At 39.5% G+C, this 23,812-nt stretch overlaps 1 protein-coding gene across 2 annotated transcripts; it reads right to left on the reverse strand.

The window, feature by feature from the left end:
- Positions 1–518: 518 nt before the first annotated feature.
- LOC114303607 (uncharacterized) lies at positions 519–22,994 on the reverse strand. Of its 2 annotated transcripts, none has more exons than XM_082899069.1 (6): positions 22,591–22,994; positions 22,398–22,492; positions 21,875–21,974; positions 21,487–21,591; positions 17,013–17,095; positions 519–539 (listed from the first exon to the last, which is right to left on the reverse strand). In XM_082899069.1, the coding sequence occupies exons 1-6, from the start codon at positions 22,751–22,753 to the stop codon at positions 534–536; spliced, it is 552 nt and encodes a 183-aa protein (XP_082755195.1). In that variant the 5' UTR covers positions 22,754–22,994; the 3' UTR covers positions 519–533. The 2 variants fall into 2 exon arrangements, with proteins under 2 accessions (XP_082755195.1, XP_082755194.1); XM_082899068.1 differs by lacking the exon at positions 519–539 and adding an exon at positions 14,924–15,067.
- Positions 22,995–23,812: the final 818 nt, after the last annotated feature.

The following is a 23,812-nucleotide window of genomic DNA, read 5'->3' on the forward strand; positions in this document are numbered from 1 at the left end:
TCTACATTTTATTGAAGGACCTAGGGAGAGAAAGAACCCACAAACACGTCACTCGTGAGTTAAAATTAAGGCGCCTTGATTAATCACTTTTAATGGAATAATTTTAAAAAAAATATTGAATTATTACTGGTCAATTGGGTCAAGTTAAATTTATAGGGATTATTGAGGGTGGGACATGAGCACTGAAACAATAACCTGAAGTTGTTTTTTGGAATCATTAAAAACTTACCATTGTACCAAGTAAATGTAAGCTGCAGATGGTCCTCTGGAACTATCTAATAATTTTCCAAAGATGACTTGAAGCTTTAAACTGTAGGGGAAAAAACACATGAAAATTTGATATTATAAAAAAAAAAATATATATATATATATATGCTATATTTTAAAATTGATATTAACTAACAACCACAATAGTCTCTCATCTTAATTTTGCGAAATTACAATGTTCTCAGTATTAACAGTTCCGCATTGAGAGTTAAGAAAAGGGTGACAGAAATTTGATATCACAATTCCAACTGCCATCTTCATCATCCTTAAACCTATTCAAATAGAAATTAGCTTAGTCAATAAAACACATGAAAAAAACCTATACCTGTATATATGCATGTACGCAGAGAAAAAGAGAGACGGAAAGGGGACAGACAACATCTTGGAATTGAAGTTGCTCAATTTGCAAAATCCAGAAAGGAGGTAATTACAAAGCAAACTACTCCATACGTTCCACCCATCAAAGTTCAAATATGAAAATTAAATAGAGATATACCTGGAACATGCATGTATGTGATGTCTATATCGTTCAGTGTATATATATAGGTATATTTTAATTTGGGTATAGAAATCTTTTTTCATGGTAAGGACACTGTCACCCAAACATTTTTTTTATATGGGAAAATTTTTAAATTTTAAAAATATATAAATAATAAAATCTACACAACTTCAATTTTGGGTGAACACCAGCTGGTCTTCTGCCTTCATAGTTGTCAAATCGACAATCACATTGTGAATCAAAATCCTAATTTTGTGAATCATGAATCAAATCAAATCGAGAAATGTTAAGATTCGGTACAAACTATTAAAAATTATGTTAAACAATTCTATATACAAAAATAAATAAATAAATAAATAAAAATTGATTTTAGCATGTTTTATAAAATAGTTTTTATATAAGAACATGATTACACCATCTAATTGGGAATAAATTGCCCTCATAACAAGAGGTGTGTCTAAATCCCACCAACCATAAAATAATTCAAAAATAATAATATAATCTTTCTTAACATTAAAAAAAATAAACCTAGAAACTTTTTATAGAGTATAATAATAATAAAGAACTTAGTAGAATTTTTTATTGTAAAACCTAAAATACTTTAAAAAGTGTGTATGTTCGTTCATTGTTTAAAAAAAGGTTTTTTTTTTTTTTTGAAAAAAAAAAAATACATACATGTATATATACATGTATGTAGAGAAAAAAAAGAGACAGAAGGGGACAACATCTTGGAATTGAAATTGCTCAATTTGTAAAATCGAGTAAAAGAGAGATTGAGAGGAGTTAATTACAAAGCAAACTACTCCATATGGAACACCCACCAAAATTCAAATATGAAACTTAAATAGAGATGCACCTGCATGATGTATGTGATGTATTTATCGTTACATGTATATATATAGGTATATTTTAGTTTGGTTATAGAAGTCATTTTTCGTGGTAAGGACATGGTCACCCAAATAGTTTTCTTTATTTATTTTAGATGGGACAAAATTTTAAATTATATATATATAACTACACAACTTTAAATTTGAGTGAACACCCATAGGTCTTCTGCCTTCATATATTAATATATATAGTGTTTCCAAGAATTAAGTGGGAGCAAGTTTGATGATAGAAAGCTAAGGACCAGGTTTCACAAGAGTATAACAAAATAATGTTGTGATTGAGATACTCAATGTTGCCTCTATTAAGGTTATTTTGTAATATATCCCGTGGTATTTCTTCAATTAGTTGGAAGAGCTAAGCACATAGGTACATTGACAAGTCCATATGTCATGCACTGTAACGATGATAAATCTACATGTTTTGGTCCAATGTGTATATCATTATAAGGTGTATAAATGATCCCTTAAGCTGTTATTATTTTAGCTAACTACATCTGTGCATTAGTATCATTATTAGTAGGTAGAATACATGGAAGATGATCTTGAACTGTCAGTATAGATTGTTGGACAGTTACAACTGAAATTTGTATAGACGAGAATGGTCAATGCTATACAAATTTTATTTTACCATCAATGTATTATACAATGTGTTATGTGAACATTTCAAGATTCACAGTTGATTTAGGCAAATCTTGAGTTTGGGAAAATATTCATGCTAGAATGAGATTATTGTATCTTTGTTGCACTTAATTATCTACACAATTTATTCATGAATGTTTTATGGATGTAAAAGTGTTAGTTGTTAAAGAGAATATTGGTATATATACATACCAGAAGTATTACTATACACAGCCCTCAAAAGGAGCATATGGTATACACCTAAAGTTTGAACCACAATGGTTCATAACTTCTACCAATTTAGATCATAACAAAACCAAATTGGTTCATAACAAACACACCACAAAAACCTCATAACCAAGACCACTTCGGTTCATAACAAAATACCACCAAACCCCATAATCAAAGCCAATTTGGTGGACATACATACGAGAAGTGTTACTATACACACTCCCTCAAAAGGGGCATATGGTATACACCAAAAGTTTGAGCCACAATTTTTCGTAACTTCTACCAATTTAGATCATAATAAAACCAAATTGGTTCCTAACAAAAACACCACAAAAACCTCATAACCAAGACCACTTCGGTTCATTACAAAACACCACAAAATCTCATAACCAACGCCATTTTGGTTCATAACCAAACACTACAAAGTCTCATAACTAAAACCAATTTGAGTCACAACCAAAAACACCACAAACATCTCATAACCAACCACCACCTGTGTTACATGGACTCTTCTATTTTCCCCACAATACTCATGTCCACCGAATATGACATGGGTAAGGGTGTGGGATATGTGTCCGACACTCATACCCAATTTAGACACTCAGATCCTTTAATTTGTGATAATATATGAGAAGAAGAAACTCAAATTTGCAAGTAAAACAATAATTTTAGCCTCTCACATGAATTAGATACAGAAATTTCATATTTTTTCTGAATCCTATTCAATTTCTATATAATTTACAACATTTCATCTGAGAATATGATATAATATGCAATATATATGTGTATATGACGCGTCCCCGCACCCATATCCAATTTTGGATACATATCCCAATATTCAAAGATTTAAATTTATGAAGGTCTAACGCTTGGATACACACCTACATCCGATACACGTACCCGAGTCCATGTAACATAGACCACCACAAGTCATGTTCACCACAAATTTGACCACCACAAAACTCTGTAACCAATCACCAATATGATTTATAACTAAGACCACAAATCTTTATAACTAGAATGTATGGTCACTACAACATTTTTGGATTTTATGGACTAACTTTTTTTCCTTAAAAGTAAAATTTTTGCTACAAAAAAATTAGGGCACTAATTTCTAACGTCGCGAGAGTTGTTGTTAAAAGGTTGTCCCAAAAAGTCAAAAAAAGGACTTTTAGTGACAATTTTGAAAATGTCCCTAATAAATGCACTTTTGGGAGCCAAATAACTTGGTGCCAAAAAGGTTTACTTTTTTAGATTAAAAAAAAAATGATCTCAAAAGGGTAGTAGTTCATTACTAAATATCCAATTTTGTCACTAAAAATATAATAATGACACTTTTAGCAACTATAATATTTCATCCCTAAAAAGTGATTGTCCCTAAATTTGTCTCTAAAATCTTAATTGGTTGTAGTGGGTACACCTTTTAAGGAGGTATGTATAATAGAATTTTCCTATACAAAAAGTTTGTATAGTTTAGATGACATATTTATTTATCCATTATCTTAAGTTTGGTTAATGTTTTTAAGTTATGGCATTTATTGTGTTATCTTATGGTATACTTTGTCAGCGCTAGGATTATCATAGTTTGGTGATTTCACGACTACATAATGCGCATCTTAGGTAGAGTCCAAGCCACTATCACTTCTGATGATACGGTTCGTCCCAGTGAGTGGATCGGGTAAGTCCAAGTGAACCCTCCGACGAGCAAGTTAGGAAGAGAAGTAATGTGTAGAGGGAGAGGTTAGGGATAGAAAGCTTAACCTTTTTCTTGTCTTCACCATTTGCTTATATCCTTTGGTAATCATTTCGTCGTCCCTTCCGACCTGCCCTCCTCGCCGAAAGTCTATGCTGTAGCTTACCTTGTTCACGGTGAGGGGGTCCTGTTCCGACGGTGAGGTGTTGTCGTAATAAATGCTGTAAGGCGCTGCATTAATGGTGATGTGCAGTGGCAATAACTTTGCAGATCTTTGTCTGCTGATGTGGCTCGTCTTTCACTCGCCACGTGCCTGAATGCCATTGGTTCTTTGTGCCATGTTGGATTCTAACTGTTATGGACTTCATCGGCTGGGTTATGTATTGGGCCTCGATTGATGGGCTTGGGTTGTTTATAATGGTTCATGGCCTTTGTGGGCTTGTTCACGTCAGTAGTCCCCCATTCCCAAGTGCAGCTTCAGTCCAACGAAGGGAATACGTATGAGGAAGACAAGTCCGACCGGGATGGGCAACCGGGTTGATGGACCGAGCATGAGATAGTCCATCCGTGGGGAGGGGGGGTTAGTTTGACCACAGCGATCTACCGTGCTTGTGCGAAGGCCGAGCGGAAGGGCCGACCGTGAGGAGGGGTGAGCATGCGCGAAGGCCGAGCGGGGAGGGGGCCGACCGGGAGGAGGGGCGATCATGCGCGAAGGCCGAGCGACAGGGCCGACTATGAGGAGGGGCGACCATGCGCGAAGGCCGAGCCACAGGGCGCGGGGCTCAAGAGGCGGCGTGGCAAGTAATGATTTGAAGTGGAAAAGACAGGGTAAGGGGAGTAGTCAGTGCATCGTGGTTGTACACGTGGCAACATCCCGTAAGGGGGGGAAGATTAGGCGTTGGATTAGAAATGAAACGTTAGGTCATTATGGGTGTTGAAGAGACGGTTTTGGCGAATGATTTTGAAAAGTTTTCAAACTGGCGAAAATTAATTGGGATCCTTGGAATACGGGCAAACCGTGAGCATTTGGCATTATTCGGTTCACCTACTTGTTTACAAAAAATCAAAATATTCCAAGTGTGGATTCCTTTGTTGCTCACGATACACCTCTGCAACACTTTTTCGATTTCCTTACACCTGCTTTTGAAGCGATTCGCAGACATACCACGGAAATGGCCCAAGAAGGAACTGCGATTGTCAGGGTGGTTCCACTTGGAGATGATGATGCGGTGGAGTTAGTGCAGCAATACCGGATGGAAAGGGTGGGGGAGTCGATTGTACGATCCCACGGTTCTACCATGATAGCAGCACCGAAGCCAATCAACCAGGAAAAACCTGATCACTGGCACACAAAGGCTAACAAACCCACGATTACTGCGGCGGAGTTGGGGGCTATCCGCGAAAAATACCAGATCCCTGTGGAAGTGGAGTTATTGCTGCCGACATCAACGGAAAGGCCGTCGGACGCCAGATCAGGATGGCTTTCCCTTTATGAGGAAGCTTTGAAGGGTGGACTGAGGTTGCCACTGCTGCAAGTGGTAGTGGATGTGCTCAACCGTCTGGAGGTAGCACCGGGCCAACTAATGCCCAATGCATGGAAGATCCTGTTGGCCTATGCAAGTGTGTGGCCGAAGGCAAATGGAGGGAAGGCCATGACAGTAGACGAATTCTTTGCGTGTTATAAGACCTCGGGGCAGCAGGAGACGTGGGTCATGCTGCAAGCAGCAGTGGGGAGAGGGTTGGTGGCGGGGCTGCTGTCGTCGATCAAGGAGTGGCGACCACGATGGTTCTACGTGTCTGCCAATGAGGGGCTTGGAGTGCGCACCGTTTGGAAAGTACCCATCAGGTCTGTGGAGCCGAAACTGGGAGCAGCTGCGGAGGGAAGGGTGATGAGGGTGAAGAAGTGGAGGGAGAAAGAAGGGGCCAAATGGGACGAGCTCGTTCAGCCGTCGGCATTGTTTGAGGCAGGGTTGGGTCCAAAGCCAAGTAGTAGGGACCTTGACCGAGCGGAGTTGGAGACGAGGAGAAGGGCTCAAGAGGCGGAGGATCAAGCCATCCTTGCTAAAGCCCAAAAATTCAAAGAGTCCCGGGCCGACCGACCACCACAACCGGTTGCGAGGGAGAGGATCCGACTTCGCCCCAAACCCTTGGGAGAGAAAAACATAGGCGATTTTGTGCCACGGCCGCCCCGAACAGACCCTTTAAAGAAGAGGTCCATGAAGGAGATAGAGGCGTTAGGCGTGGGGAAGAAGAAGAAGAGGGTGAGGCGGAGTGAGGAAGTGTCTTCCCAGAAAAGGAGGAGGGAGACAAGTGTGAAGGAAACTAGTGCTGCCAAGGGGGCTGAGGGGGGAGAAGTGGAGGGGACCCCAGGAACGGTAGGTGGCCCAGAAGCGGTGGAGGTTGTTTCAGAGGGCATGGAAGTGGTGCCAGTGGTGGTGGCGATCGCCGCAGGGGTTGCAAAGGCGGCCCCCAGAAGGCGAATGGAGGATGAGGCAGCTGGCCCTGGACCAAGGAGGGAAGAACAGTCCCAGGGGGGTCTGGCACCTCAAGAGGGGGGAGTCAGTCTGACCACGGCGATCTACCATGCTCGTGCGGTGGCGGGGCGGCTGGAGGGAGAAGAAGGCCCAGCTAGGGCAGGGGCAGACCGCCTGGTAGGGATTGTAGAAGAGGCAGCCTTACGCTCAGCGTCCAGATTCTACGAGGCTGAACTACTAAGGGGGTTATGCTTCGCTCAAATGGAGGTAACCACCTTAGCAGGGGCCCTGCTGAGGGAGGCGGGGGCTGCTAAACTCAAGGCAGATGAGGCCAAGGCGCAGCTTGCAAAGTTAAAGAAGAAGAGTGCAAGTTGGGAGAGTGCCCACACTAAGCTGCAAGGGGTTAAGGTGGAGCTGGAGGACACACGCCGCCAGGTTATGTCGCTCGAGTTCCAACTTGCTGGCGAGCAAAAGAAGTTGGAGGAGGCCCAAAAAGCCTGCGCCGTTGCGGTCGAGCGACATGAAGAGGCCATGAGCAATAATGAAGAGCTGGTTAGGTAGAAGGATGAGGCTGATGGCAAAGTGGGTGATCTCCAAAGGGAATTGGAGGGCGAGCGTGCCAAGGCAGTGGAGGAGAAATGGAGGCTTCAGATGGGGTTGGAAGCTGAGAGAGTACAGGCGGCGGCAGAAAAGGAGAGCCTGAAGAAGGAATTGGAGGTGGAAAAGGCAAAGGCGGCGTCAGAGAGGGCGGCCCTGCAGAAAGAGCTGGACGAAGAGAGGGCAAAGGCAGCCTCTGAAAGGGCGGCTTATCCCGATCTGTGCGTCGCGGCAGTGGAGCAATTCAAAGGGTCTGCGAATTTCAGATGGCGGTTGATGCCGCGGTCGCATGTAGCCTGGCTAGGCAAGAATCTGGGGGGGCGGGCCCATCTAGGACGACCGCTGGAGGCAGAACGGAAGCAGAAGTTATTGGGAGCTTCCAGCAGTCAGACTTTTATAAGCACAAAATGGCTGAGTACTGGGATAGTGGCTGGAAGATGTTCAAACGTAGAGCTGAAGATCTGTTCCCAGACTTAGACCTTAGTAGTGTGACGATCGGCGAAGACGATGTGGCCCAAACCCCTGTGGATGAGGGCATTGAAGAAGAAGACCTCCTCTTCAGAGGAGGAGTAACTGGGGAGGAAGGAGAAAGAGCCGCTGTAATGAACTTTTTTTTTTTTTTTTTTTGTGATGAACTTTTTTGTACATGAATTGCTGTAATGAACTTTTGTAATGAGTTGTGAATAACTAAAATTTCAGTTGTGTTTGTCATTTGATTGTTTCTGTTTGTGCATCTGAGATGAATGAAGCGTGGGCCAAGTGTGTAGCGAACTCCTTGTTAATAAGAGTGAATTTTAAACTTGTAATAAAGACTCAATGCAAAGTAAAGTACTCCTCTTTGCAGAGTGAAATTTAAGCTTGTAATAAAGACTCATTGCAAAGTGAAGTTAAGAACTCCTCAATGCAGAGCGAATTTTAAGCTTGTAATAAAGACTCAATGCAGAGTAAAGTTAAGAATTCCTCAATGCAGAGTGAAATTTAAGTCTGTAATAAAGACTCAATGCAGAGTAAAGTTAAGAACTCCTCAATGCATAGTGAAATTTAAGCCTGTAATAAAGACTCAACGCAGAGTAAAGTTAAGAACTCCTCAATGCAGAGTGAAATTTAAGCTTGTAATAAAATGATAAGCCTGTGAAATTTAAAATGTAATAGAAATTGGAATTTGACGAGGCAAAGAGTGGTGTGAAGATTTGGACCTGGAATTGTGACTAAGTGTGTTTACTAATTCCACAAGTATGAAGTTTTGCATGGGTGGCTTTGACCGAGCCCTGCACGCTAGGTCTGGCCGAGTGCTTCACGCTCAGTCTAGATGGGGCTTTTAGCGCTCGGTCTGGCGGGCGTTTTCGCACTCAGTCTGGCTATGGCTGTTAACGGTCAGACTGGCCGAGACGGCTCATGCTCAGTCTGGCTGAGGCTTTTAGTGCTCAGTTTGGCTGAGGCTTTTAACGGTCGGACTGGCCAAGGCTGCTCATGCCCAGTCTGGCTGAGGCTTTTAGTGCTCAGTTTGGCTGAGGCTTTTAGTGCTCAGTCTGGCTGAGGCTTTTAACGGTCGGACTGGTCGAGGCGGCTCATGCTTAGTCTGGCTGAGGCTTTTAGTGCTCAGTCTGGCTGAGGCTTTTAGTGTTCAGTTTGGCTGAGGCTTTTAACGCTGCAAATAAGAATGTTACTGAGACAACACATAGATAGCTGAGATATGTAATCAAGAAGTTACATTGCGTGGGGGGATGTCGAGAATGTGTGGATTTCCTCGAAAAGAAAATACAATAACTGAGCAATACAAAAATAGGAGCTTATTGAAAGTAACGTTTAAGGTGTTCGGCGTTCCATGGGTGTGGGAGGTCTCGACCTTCCATGTCCTGAAGTCGGTAAGTGCCTGGTTGGGGTCGGGCTTTCACAATGTAAGGTCCCTCCCACTTGGCTGCTAATTTACCCTTAGTCGGATTTTTGGTAGCAAGAGTTGTTTCTCTCAAGACAAGATCCCCTACAGCGAACTCCCTTGGTCGGACCTTGCGGTTGTAGTGGGTTCTCATTTTCTGTTGGTATGAGGCCAGTCGGATAGTGGTGGTCTCTCTGAGTTCTTCAATTAGATCCAGGTTAGCCTGACGGAGTTCTTCGATTAGTGCTGGATCCGGATGTGAAACCCTGGGAGTAGGCAGACCGACTTCTATTGGGATAACCGCCTCAGCGCCGTATGTTAAGCGAAAAAGGGTTTCCCCAATGGGAGTCCGAGCTGTAGTTCGATAAGCCCAGAGTACATTCGGTAACTCCTCTACCCAAAGTCCCTTAGCAGCTTCTAGCTTAGTTTTGACGATCTTCAGGAGAGAACGGTTGGTGACCTCAACTTGGCCATTAGCCTGGGGATGACCAGGGGATGAGAAACAAGGTTGAATCTGGAGGTCGGCACAAAACTTCCTGTAACTGGCGTTGTCAAATTGTTTACCGTTGTCGGAGACGATGGCTAGAGGAATGCCAAACCTGCAAACGATCGACTGCCAGATGAACTTGGAGGCCGGTAAGAGATGTCAAACTGGCTGAGTTCCACTGTCCAATGCATAAGTCTGCCGGAAAGTTTTGGTTGCTGCATGACCTTCTTCAAGGGTTGGTCAGTGAGGACCACTATGGAATGGGCTTGGAAGTAAGGACGAAGTCGTCTGGAGGCGGTGACCAAAGCCAAGGATAATTTTTCTAACAGTGGGTAATTCTGCTCTGCTCCCCTGAGAGCCCGACTGATGTAGTAGACCGGCCGTTGGACAGAGTCGTCTTCCCTGATAAAAGCTGCACTGACTGCGGTGCTTGAGACGGCTAAATAGAGGAAGAGGGGCTCGCCCGTAAGTGCTTGTGAAAAGAGAGGTGGATTGGCCATGCACTGCTTTAACTGCTGAAAAGCCTCTTCAAATTCAGTTGTCCATTCAAAGGTTTGTCGAAGAACTTTGAAAAATGGTAGGCACTTATCTGTTGCGCGGGAAATGAAACGGTTGAGGGCTGCAACTCGGCCAGTGGGCCTTTGAACCTCCTTGACCATCCTGGGTGACTGCATCTCAATCAAGACCTTGATCTTTTCAGGGTTAGCTTCAATGCCCCGCTAACTGACCATGAAACCCAAAAACTTCACGGATCCTACGCCGAAGGCGCATTTCTCTGGGTTGAGCTTCATTTGGTACTTGCGTAGGGTGGCGAAGGTCTCCCGCAGGTCGGCCAGATGATCAGTGGAGAGTTTGCTCTTGACTAGCATGTCATTGACATATACTTCCATATTTCATCCTATCTGGTGATGGAAGACGGCATTAACCAACCGTTAGTAGGTGGCCCCAGCGTTCTTCAATTCGAATGGCATTACTCAGTAGTGGTAGGTACCTCGGTCGGTAATGAAGGACGTATGTTCCCGATCGGACGAGTGGATGAGGATCTGGTTGTAGCCAGAGAAAGCATCCATGAAACTGAGCATTTGATGACTGGCCGTGGCGTCGACCAGCAGGTCTATGCGTGGAAGAGGATAGCTATCTTTTGGGCAAGCTCGGTTTAGATCAGAGTAATCGACACAGAGTCGCCATTTGCCATTATTCTTGCGGACTAGGACCACGTTTGACAACCATTTAGGGTAGTCGACGTTTTTGATGAATCGGGCCTCAAGGAGCTTGTCGACCTCTGCGGCTATAAGAGTATTGCGCTCCGGGTGAAAGATGCGCTACTTCTGGCGTTAAGGTCGGAAGTGAGGTTCAATACTGAGGCGGTGGGTTATAAAAGAAGGGTCGATGCCTGTCATATCTGAATGAGTCCGGGCGAATACATCATTGTGCTCGGTCAGAATGACAGTAAGATAGGCCTTAGCTCGGGGGGATAGTTGGCTGCCGATCCTGGTAGTTTTCATTGGGTTGGTGGGATCGATGGGAATCTCAACGAGCTCCTCCACCGGTTCCCCTCTAACTAGCTCGTCCTCATCTCGGGCGTCAAGTCCTTCAATGATCATGGCCTCTTTCAGCTTGACTTCCTTGAGTGAGGCGACATAACATTCTTTGGCTATGGTCTGCTCTCCCCGTACTGTCCCGACACCCTGGTCAGTAGGAAACTTTAGGGCGAGGTGGTAGGTTGAAGTGATAGCTTGGAAAGCGTTGAGGGCGGTGCGACCGAGGATGATATTGTAGGCAGAGGGACAGTCGACCACAAGGAAGGTGAGCAACTTGGTAGTTTGCCGTGGGTATTCGCCAATAGTGATGGGGAGGTCGATGGAGCCGATGGAGGTCACCCGGTTGCTAGTGAAACCGACCAAGGGGGTTTGGAGGGGAGACAGACGTTCCTCTCCAATTTTGAGCTGGCGGAAGCAACTGAGGAATATGATGTCTGAAGAACTGCCGTTGTCGATGAGAACTCGTCTGACCTGATAGTTGGAGAGGATGGCAGAAATGACGAGAGGGTCATCATGAGGATAATGGACGCCAGTACAGTCTGCGTCCGTGAAGGTGATGGGCTGTGTCCACTGTTTTGGCTGTTTGGGGGGTCGGTCTACCATGGCAACCGCTTTGTCTGAGCCTTGCCTTATCTTTCTGAGTTCGGCCCTCTGAGCCGAGCAGGATGGTCCCCCACAAGCAAGGCCGCCTAAAATGACTCGGATTTCACCAACTGGCGGAGGGGGTTTGCCTGGTGGGCGAGGCTGTTGTGGAGGGCGATCACGGTCTTGGTTAGGCGGGGCTGGCTGCCGGGGTGGGGTGTGCCGGCGGTTGTTTCTGAGGGGCTCGGTTCTTTGCCTCTGCTGTGGGCGGGTGTCGGTGAACCGGCCGAGACGGCCTTGACGTATTAGGGTCTCGACCTAATCTTTGAGGTTGCTGAAGTCATCAGTGTTATGGCCGTGGTCTTGGTGGAAACGACAATATTTGGACTGGTCTTTCCGATTGAAAGGGGTCCGTGACGGTAGGGGCCATTTGAGGGGGTAGTCCCGTTGGATCTGGTTGAGGACTTGTTCCATAGGAGAATTAAGGGGGGTGTATCGCTCGAACCGACCGGGAGGTCGGGTTGGTGCCGGCAGGTCCGGGCAGTGGGCTCGGTCTGTATATTGGGTTGTTTGGCTATTATACTGGGTGTTTTTAGGTTCCGAGTCTTTTCTCTTTTCTCTGGAGGTCAGATTCCTAGCCATGGGGTCTTGTTGGGCGGCTAGTGAATCTTCAGCGTTCATGTATTTCTGGGCTTTGGAGAGTAGGGCCGCCATGGAGGTCGGGGGGTTTTTGGAGAGGGAGAAGAGAAAGTCGGATGACCGTAGCCCGGCCATGAAGGCCGTGAGGATGACCTTGTCATCGTTTTTCGCTACTTGCAGGGTTTCGGTGTTGAAGTGGGTAACGAAACTGCGTAGCGACTCCCCCTCGGTCTGGCGGATGTTGAGGAGTTGGGTTGCCGGGCGGCGTTGGCGCTGGGCTCCGATGAAATGGCTGAGGAAGGAGTCGATGAGGTGCTGGAAAGTGGAGACAGAGTCTGCTGGCAACTGGCTGAACCACAGTCGAGCTGATCCCTTCAGTGTCACAGGGAAAGCTCGACACATGATTTCGTCAGGGAAGGCATGGAGGATAATGAGGGTGCGGTAGGTCTCCAAATGGTCGACTGGGTCCGTCGTGCCGTCAAAAGAGTCAATTGTGGGCATCTTGAACTTAGCGGGCAGAGGTTTGTCCCGGATGGAGGCAACAAATGGTGAATTTGCTGTGGTCGAGGGTTTGTGCTGAATGTTCTGCAAGACCCCTTGGAGTTGGAGCTTCATTGCTCGGAGTTTAGCGTCCTAGAGGGGAATGTGGTCACCATGGTCAGTCAATGGAGGCTGGACGCTGCTGGCCTCCCCTTCAGGGGTTGGTGCTACGACTGACGGGTGTGGGGGTGGTGGTGGATTTATATGTGGGTGAGGAGGTTGCAAACCTTCCAAGTTGGGTGGATGGGGTTGCGAAGCAGTATGGCTCGGGGCTCTTTCTTGGTTGGGCGGGATATCTTGAGGTGGTGGAGGAGGTATCGGAAGGTTTCTTTGGAGTAAAGCATTTATCAGGGCCTGGTTTTGCTCGGCCATGCGGTTAATGCTGTTGGTGAGCTTGATAAAATACTGCGGTGGGTTGTTCGGATTTGGAGGGTCGGTCTGGTGGTCGACAGCATTATTGTGAGAAGCCATGGATCTAGTCGTGACCATACACTTTGACGGGTAGGAGGAAAAGGTTGTTGGAACGGGGTCTCCGGCGGCAGTGAACACAACTGGCGCGAGGAGCAAAGCGTTCCTACAGACAGCGCCAACTGATGATGCGGTTTGTCCCAGTGAGTGGATCGGGCAAGTCCAAGCTCCTCCGGCCCACGTTCGAACGATCAAGCCCACCGGATAACCTGCAAACAAGTTCAGCGGGGAACGAGGTAGTCCCCCAATGAACCCTCCGACGAGCAAGTTAGGAAGAGAAGTAATGTGTAGAGGGAGAGGTTAGGGATAGAAAGCTTAACCTTTTTCTTGTCTTCACCGTTTGTTTATATCCTTTGGTAATCATTTCGCTGTCCCTTCCGATCTATCCTCCTCGTCGAAAGTCTATGCTGTAGCTTACCTTGTTCAGGGTGAGGGGGTCCTGCTCCGACGGTGAGGTGTTGTCGTAATAAATGCTGTAAGGCGCTGCATTAATGGTGATGTGCAGTGACAATAACTTTGCAGATCTTTGTCTGCTGATATGGCTTGTCCTTCACCCGCCACGTGCCTGAATGCCATTGGTTCTTTGTGCCATGTTGGATTCCAGCTGTTCTGGACTTCATCAGCTGGGTTATTTATTGGGCCCCGATTGATGGGCTTGGGTTGTTTATAATGGTTCATGGCCTTTGTGGGCCTGTCCACGTCAACTTCGGAGACCATATTGGACAAGGCCTGAAGTTTTGAAAGGCATAGAAGGTGCTATGGGTGAGTTTCATCAATGCCAAATTTATTATGGATAAGGCTGGGACTAGCCACCACGAAGATCTTCAAGAACGGACAAAGTAGTTCATTTGGTCATCTTGGTTAACCAGCATCAGAGACTGGTTGACTAGGAGTTTCATGTCACTGGAAACAACCAAATAGGTTGGTTGATCAAACCAGAATCAGGTCCACAGACTATTGACAAGACCCACATGTGGACCAGCCATGTGTAAGCATGGGTCAACCCATGATGAGATCCATAGTATGGCAAAACTCTATAGTGGAGTATGGATTGCTCATTTGGATCTCAAAGCTAAAACTCCATATGTTTGTGGGCTAACCATGGCACATGATGCACCAGCCCATAGACGTGAGTTTTGAAGAAAACTACCTATTGGACTAGATGTTATTTGGGGTTCTTTAAATGCTAATACATCTCTACTTGGTGTTACCTTTTGAGAAATAGCTCTTGAAGTGTTCTACATCTGATATACACTGTAAATCAAGTTTTCTATAGATTTTCTATCTTATGTGAGTGTCAGTTTGAGAGAACTTCATAGCACCTTGGAAGTCTTGGGAGTGAGTTGGAGAGCTTGCTTCGTTGGAAGTCTTGGGAATTCTCTTTGAAGGCATATTTTTCATCCTAGTGCAATATGTCACGACCCGCTCCCCGTACCCAAAGGTTAGGCATCGTGATGGCCAGTAATCGAGGTTACCTCCGGCCAAAATCTTTAAACAATTTAATAAACGCAAGCGGAAGAAATATTTAAATAAGGGTACTAAAATAATCATTGGAGCGTCTATTTTTATTACAAAAGGTATTGACCAAAAAGGTCGATTTTTACATAAAAAAAATACATCAATAAAAGTGCTTTGTGCCTACTCCACACGCTGGTCCCGACATGCCACCTGAAAGTGGTAAAAAAACTATAAGCTCATGGCAGAGTGATAAATATTATACTAAGAGTATAAGGCATAAAATTCACCATGGATAATTGGTTAGGCCAAAAGAGCTTGATACATAGCATATATAATACAGAAATCATTTGACATATACATGTAATACGGAAATCACTATACAACCATAACCACGGTACATCACTAAGTGCCAAGCACTACATTGGTCAATGGATCCACGACAAACACTGGACCACAAAGTGGTCAATCACTAAGCCCATGGTTATTTAAGTCCCCCAAGGCATGGGACTCACTAAGCCAATGGTTATTTAAGTCCCCCAAGGCATGGGACTCACTAAGCCAATGATTATTTAAGTCCCCCAAGGCATGGGACTCCCGTGGAGGTACTTACAAAATATATTTTCATATAAGGTCATAGCCAAATATTCTTTAAGAGTAAAACAGACACATCCATGGGTTTCCTTTTAAGCAAATAGGGTTCAGAAATAAAACCACGTGACTGAAACATTTATAAAACATAACTTTTATAAAATATATTAATAAAACATAACTTTTATAAAATAAATTTTGGTAAGTCAAAACATAAGTAAAATATATTTGGTGACTCAACGCATAATATAACTCACCTTAGCTTTAATACCTTACTCTTTCTTTCTACTATTAAAGACCCTTTTAGCTTCCACTATTCTTTCCTTTTTTTCCTCTCTTTTCTTTCCTTTCTTTCTCTCTTTCTTTTCCTTTTCTTTCTCTCTTCCTTTCTTTCTGCGGACGCCTCCGCCTTTTACAGGGGGAGAGAGAGCAATACGTGGCAGATTTCGATAATAATTACAAAGATTCATTCTTATTCTTAATAGATATTTAAGATAATTACCTTTTTGACTCAATATTTTAATATAATTATATAAATTGATTAATTCTTAATTAAATTACACATTATCACATACTAACAGAAAATTAATTATTTATTTTATTATTACGTCCATTATTATTATTATTATTATTATTATTTTGACCCCTAAACTTTTAATAATTATATTATTTTATAAAATTACGCATAATAATGTATAATAAATTATATATTTTCTGAACTGATATTAAATAATATTAGTATAAATTTTACAGAATAATTAAAAATCTGGGTTGTTACACAATACATCTTAGGTTGTAGCCTTTGCACACTTTCTCTAAGTGTGTCCCATAGACTTTTGGAAGTAATTAGTAAGCTTCCTAAGTGTTTTGTAGGTCTGTGTGTTGGAAGTTGGTATTGGGTTGATCCAAGAAAACCCTATTGTTTGTAATTCCTTGTTTTATTAATCTATAAAGGTTTTCGGTTGTCTTAATGAAGAACCAATCGGTGTAAAGGTTTTAGGTTGTCTTAGTGAAAAACTATCAGTGTAAAGGTTTTGGGGATCTACCAAATTGATTTCTATGCGACTATGTTTTGAGGAAAACAAATTATCATCTTTTTTTAGGAATAGACGATTCCAAGTTCATTTTCTTTTGTGCTATGTTTGGTTTGTGGATTTAGGAAGGAATTTAGAAAGCGAAAGGAAAAAAATGTGTGAAATGCAGATAAAATATAGTTACATTTCATTCACATTTTACCTACATTTTCTCTTTTCCTGTCCAAATCGCACCCCAAATCCATGAACGTATTTCTCCATGACTATTTTTTTAATTAAAATAAAAATCGTCAATCAAAAACACTAATTTTAGCACAAATCAAAATTCTTAAATTTCGAGCAAATCAACACAAATAAAAAATCCTAATTTATGAACACCACCATCCCTAATTTTAGCATAAATAACAATAAATCAAAACCCTTAATTTTAGCAAATCAAAACCCATCACTTCAAGCACAAATAAACCATAAATCAACATCTCAATTTTTATTTGAGGGAAGGAAAAAAAAAAAAAAAAGATAAGAGAGAGTACTTTTAAACAGTGGTGACCATAGGTAGAGACAACCGGAGCCCCAAATTCAATCAAAATGTTTGCCTCCACTCTCCAATGTATGTCTGCATTTTCATTGAATCAAAACAATCAAGTTGAAATGTAAAAAAAGCCCTAATCAGAAAGAATACTGAGATTATAAATATGCTTACCTTGGAGAGAGAAGGACGAGAGTCGTGTCGGTGTCGGTGTGGACGGCGTGTCGGTGTGTTAATATCAATGTTCGTAAAATTTGTTTTTTTTAAAAAAATTGTTAGTTTGATATATTTGTTAATATAGTCGGTGTTCGTAAAATTGTATTTTTTTATAATAATTATTTGTTTGATTTATTGTTAATATAATCAGTGTTCGTAAGTATTAAAGGGTATATAAAATCTCTTTAGCTAAAGTGTTTTAAGTGTTATTGGTTTGATTTATTTATGGGTAAATTACACTTATACTCTATGGCCATGTTTGTTTGGGCGGACTGGATTAGCATTCCCATGACTAATAGTCCTAGGGGTACAAATCCATTGGATTATGTATCCTATCTTAACTAATAGTCAAGTTTAAAATAATTAGTCCGTACTTCAATTGTTTAATCAAACATTGGATTAGTAATTTTATTGGACTATTAGTCCAATCCCAAGCTCATGTCCACCCAAACAAACATGACCTATGAGTTTTGGGTTTAATATATATCACTCTTGACGTTTGATAAATTACACTAATCCCTTTATTATTGTAATTATTTAGACGGAATGAAAACATTGAACTCATGTACTATTTCTTTTGTTGTTTTGCTTTATTTTCCCCTTTCCTTTACTTTTTTTCTTTTTTTAATGTAATTTTTTCTGTTTTTCTATTAAGAGTTATTACCTTTTATATAAGCAGGAGGTTTGTGAAATGAGACTATTAATCACAGGGGTGAGAATGTAATTTTCAAAACGTCAGCAAGTGGGTAGTAATTGGACCAAACCTCAAGGGGTATCAATGTAATTTACCCTTTATTTATTTGTTGTCTTCATTTTGTGTGTGTTTAAAAAAAAATCAGTGTTCTTAAATTTATGTGTGTGTTTAAACAAATTATTGTTTATTTGTTTGTTGTCTTCATTTTGTGTGTGTACTGTAAGTGTATATTGTTAATTATAATCAATGTTCGTAAAATTTGTTTTTTTTTAAAAAAATTATTGGTTTGATTTATTTGTTAATATAATCAATGTTCATAAATTTTAAGTATATATTAAATCTCTTTACTTCTAAGTGTTTTAAGAATCATTGGTTTAATTTATTTGTTTGTTGTCTTTATGTTGTGTGTGTTTAAAATAAAATAAAAAAATCAGTGTTTTAAATTTTTTGTGTATGCTTAAAAAAATCAGTGTGTATTTGTTTATTTTCTTTATTAGCGTTCTTAAATTTTGTGTGTGTTTAAAAAAAACAGTATTTATTTGTTTGTTGTCTTCATTTTGTGTGTGTTTTAAAAAAAAAGAAAAGTGTTCTTAAATTTTCTGTGTGTGTTTAAAAAATTCAATGTTCTTAAATAATTAATTGTTCTTATCAAGTTCCTTCAGTAATTGATCATGATCATACTACGTATGCAGAACATCTGAACAAAATTACAAAATAAGCACGTTGTTGAAGAACATGTATTCTACACGAGAAATACGCACCTTTTCAGGTAAATGACGATCATATTGTTATGATTATATATACAAACTTAGGCAGATTTCTTTTTATAATTATATGACAAAATTATTCTTCTAATAAGAATAATTCAATTGCACGTGAATATGCAAAATAAATAGATAAAATAAAATGACTACAGTGGTAAATCCGAATATTATCCTACCAAATGGTAAGCTCTACGATGTTATTATAATTATTATTTTGTAAATATTGCTACTGTTAATAATTTGGCGTATTCAATACTAACTTTTTTTTACTTATAATAGTTTCAGAAGAACTAGCCAGAGAGGCAAATTCGAATTTCACCCTACCAAATGGTAACCTCTAACATGTTATTAGTAGTTTTTTTTTTTTTCTAAAAATATAGGTGTGGAATTTAATAATTTTGTGTTTTTCAATACTAACTATTTACTTATAACAACGAAACCAAATTTGAATGTTACCGTACCAAATGGTAATTTATAATACAAAAATGCTTGAGAGCACTAGTACTAAGAAGAGCACTAATGAGTTGACACCCTTCATGATGTGATGGTTGTTGTTGTTGTTGTTTTTTTTTTTTTTTTTTTTTACATTTCCTGCTCATTAGAACAGATTTAATACTCTATTTTTAGAGCTCCGAATCAGCTTTGTTCATAATATGTTATTATTATTATTTTTTTAAAGTTTACCTACTGAAAGTTTTTATAGGAATATTTTGGAAAGTTGGTAAAAAGTTAATTTTTAGCTTTTTACCAAGCTTTTTGGCTTTTTTGGAAGTGATTTGAGAAGTTTGTAAAAAGTTGATTTTTTTTATTTTTGGTTTAATATTTTTTAGAAGTGTCATATCATTCTAAAATGACCAAAATATCTTTACTTTTTATTTTTGAATTAATTAATTAAAATTTTTCAGAAGGTAATTTAGTAAATTTGGATGTTGCGTTTTTGATCTTCCCAAATGGAAATTTCAGTGTTTTGGTCCTGTTTGGCGTTTTGGTCTTGGCCAACAAAAAGTTACGTTTTGAATGCATTGCCAAAACGGCACATAATTTTATGCATTCAATACCAACTATTTACCTAGAACACTTTCACTTTTTTATGTATACATACATAGCAAATATTGTCTCACGAAATGGTAAGTTTTAAGATATTATTATTTTTTTGTGTATTGAGGCCTTGTTTGGTAAGTGATTTTTTTAGTCAAAAAATTACTAAAAAACTTAAAAAGTCAACAATCTATATCAAAAAGTTAAAAATTCTATTTTCTTTCTACTTTTTACACATCTTTTCGTAAAAGATCAAAAAATCATCCAAAACGTATTAATTTTTTTTACATCATATTTTAGTCAAAAAATTAAAAAATTACTTAAAAGGTCTGTTCCCAAACGAGACCTCAATACTAACTTTTTCACTTATAATAGTTTCCAAAGAAATGATCACGAATGCAAGCGCAAATGTCACCCTACCAAATGGTAACCTCTAATATATTATTATTAGTATTTTTATGTAAAATATAGGCACTGAAGTTAATAATTTTGTGCATTTCAATACTAAACTCTTTACTTATGGCAACTTCAGAAGAAGTGATTACAGAGCCAAACCTAAATAGTACCGTACCAAATGATAATTTTGAATATGTTGTTATTATTATTATTATTATTATTATTATTATTTAAAATTTACCTACTAAAAGTTTATAATTTTATACATTCAATACTAATTCTATACTTACAAGAATTTCACTTTTTCTATACACATACATAACATGATGACATTCAAATCATCAACATAGGATAAAAATAATTACACAAGTTTTGTGTATACATTATCTTTGTAATTATGCAGATTTTGTGTATATATTTATTTATAGGTATTATTGTTCTTTTCTACATTCTTTATTTTATATTCTCATAAATATTTTTGTTATTATTTATACAGTTACCCGTTATCCTTATTTTGCTCATATTCATCCATACAGAAAAAATTGGAAGGTTAGAGCACGGTTAGCCAGATTGGTACAAGTGCTCAATCATGGCAGGGGAAACATGATATTGAGCTAGATTTTTCTTGACAAACAGATATTTACATATTATCATTACCTTATGCTTTAATACTATACATTAATCATTATGCCTTAATACTATGCATCAATAAGTGTTACTTAAAAAAAATTATTATTTAACAAATGTGTATTTAATTTTTCTTTAAGTTGATGTTATCGAAAGAACTGTATGTCATGAACAAGTTGATTTTTTTAAGGACAAATTATAAAAATAGTGCCTATAGTTTACCCGTGGTTTCATTTTGGTCCCTGCACTTTTAAATGTATCAATTTTGTCTTTGCAGTTTGGTTTTTGACTCAAAATAGTCTAATAGTTAACGGTGATTAGACTTTTGGACGGAAATTCCACGCGTGCAAGGCACGCACAGGACAATTTTGATTTTTTGACTTTTTGGACTGTTTTTGCAACAATTCAATTTGTTCTCTAATATAATCACTCAAATTTAACTCATTTAATAGATGTTTTATTTAATTTCATTATTTAATTATTATTTTTTTTAAATAAATTTATTTAAAATTTTAATTAAAAAAATAACATATATTGATAGGCTCTTCATCCTTTGAAGGAACAACCAAAAGACCCGCAAGTCAAGTTGAACAAAGGATACAATCAAGTAATCATTCCAAAAAGGTAAAAGACCATAATCTGACATCATAAACAGAAGAGATCAAAACAACCAAACTTGAGGAGAGACATAGAAAGAGAGGGGCAAACAGAAAAGTATTAGAAGAAGAAATACAAGAGCTTACATGCCACAGGATGGTCAAAAGCTTCGTGATCTGAAAAAGAGACTGTTCGTACTAGCTCCTTATTGAAAAACGGAAACCATGACGGTATGAGTTCAGATTGGGAGGCTGCACCACCAAAGAAATATTTATATGTGTCTATATATATCAGTCATTCAAAACATTGCAAGTGAAAATTAACTGAAAAAGATTAGAACAAAAATGGAGACACTATAACAGATCTAAAACCACTATTGTAAAACAAGAAGATAAAAGGAGGTAGCTGCAGTAAATTGTAATTAAAGAAAGCTAACAACAAATATATTTTCACAAATTCATATATACTTCGAAACCCATAAACAACTGCTACCATTTCATATAAGATTGCAAAACTATAGAAGTTACAACTTACTAGTGAGTACAGTCTCAATTTGAGGTGGGTCTGAACACAAGTTCGAAAAATTTTCCTCCCCTGCATGAGTAATAACCTCTTTCACCCGCTCCTTTGCAACCTAATTAAATGGAAAACCTTTTTTCAGAAAGAACAAGCTACAAAACCCAATGAAAGACACATAATAAATGGTGTTTGAACTTCTTCATCCATCCACCTTTATAAAAAACACATGCTTTCTTTTTGCCTATCATCAATTAATAAATTGTGTGAATGAACTGACTATCAAGAAGTTAATACATTCAGCAAAATAAAAATAAAAATAAAAAATTATGAAATTTCAAATATGTTGATCAGATTTCCATAAGATTAATCAAAAAACTAACGCAATTAACTGCATTAGGTTCACCTGAGTGCAACAATTCTTTCTTCAACGCCTAAATGACAAGCAAAAAATTAAAATAAACTAATACTGAAACTTTGCATTGGTTTCATTTTCCTTCATTTTACCAGCAACCAAACAGAAAATTTAACAATAAATCACCTCCACATCGGGCTGCCGAATGTCAGACGCGTAGAACAACCGTAACTTGAACTTCTGAAGCCTGTAGGGTTGATCACTCGCTGTCCGTACAGGTACTGTCACAAATTTCACATCAAAATCACATCAAAACCCCCAATTCTCTACACACAAACGCACATTCTATATACATATATACATATACATGTATAGTTACCATCAATGTTGTCGAAGGCACAGAAAGGGCTGAGCATTTGAATCAAGCTGAGGCCATTCTTTTGACAAGTCTCTTCGACGAGGTTCGTTCGAAGCACCATGACAACGGGTGTGATCTCGTCCAATAACATTCGTCCGAGTGGAGTGTTCGCCGGATCCACCATCTTGCTGCCCTAGCACCACCGCAACCGCCGCCAACAACCACCGTGATAACGGCGACGCTGACTCGCGCGACTCCACCACTCACTGGGTCAACTCGGGATGTGAGAATTGATCAGAGATCTCGCTGTACACATTAGAAATGGACGATCCGAAGCTCGTCCGCAAGGCATATGCGAATGAGGTTAACGATGAGCCGAAGGGCCATAAATTAACTAGACCTTGGGCCTCCAATTTACATGCCCACTACAAAGAAGGCCGATGTCTATAATACCAAAATAATTGGAAAAAATCAATAATTACTAGTTAGTCTTACCGATCACTTATTTACTTACGAGTCCTTAGTGAAAATTTTATAGAACTATGAATTAGAAATTTATTAGTGTAACATATTCACTTTTGTTTTTGTTTATATGTAGTTGTGAGTTTTATTTGATAAATTCGTAAATTTATAGATGATAATTGTTTATGTTTTAGCAGAATTTATTGGTAAATAAATCTGATTCATAGGACTGACTTGTAAATACCACTTGGGAAAAAATACAAAAATTACTCCTTTGACGTTTGTAATAAATTAAAACACTATATTTTTAAATTTATTTGAATTAAGCCCTACACTTATAAACCGATCACAATTCAAACTATTTTGTCTATCGCCGTAAACTTGTGTAGCAAAGGTAACATCTTATAATACACATGTCACTCTTTTGTTAGCTTTTTTTCTTTTTTTCCCTTTTACTATTCATTTTAAAACATCTATTATCAAATTGTCTTTTTTCTTCATTTGTACAATCACTATTCCTATATCATTATCACTTATTTAAATTTATATTTTTTAAAAACGCTACTGCTCAACGACCGTCTTCTCTACCAGCTCTTTTGCATCAACCTCTCATTCATTACCTTTGTCACCACTATCATATCCATATCTCATGTATTTCTCAAACATTTTAGGTCACACTATTTCTTATCTCTCAATCATTCTTCTTCTAAGCCTTTTAATTCTAAACTCAATCCATATAAATCATAATTTAATACTCAACAATTCCAAACTTACTTCATAA

This window comes from Camellia sinensis, chromosome 12, assembly GCF_055761805.1.
Source record: "Camellia sinensis isolate YWXY chromosome 12, ASM5576180v1, whole genome shotgun sequence".
Taxonomy (NCBI): domain Eukaryota; kingdom Viridiplantae; phylum Streptophyta; class Magnoliopsida; order Ericales; family Theaceae; genus Camellia; species Camellia sinensis.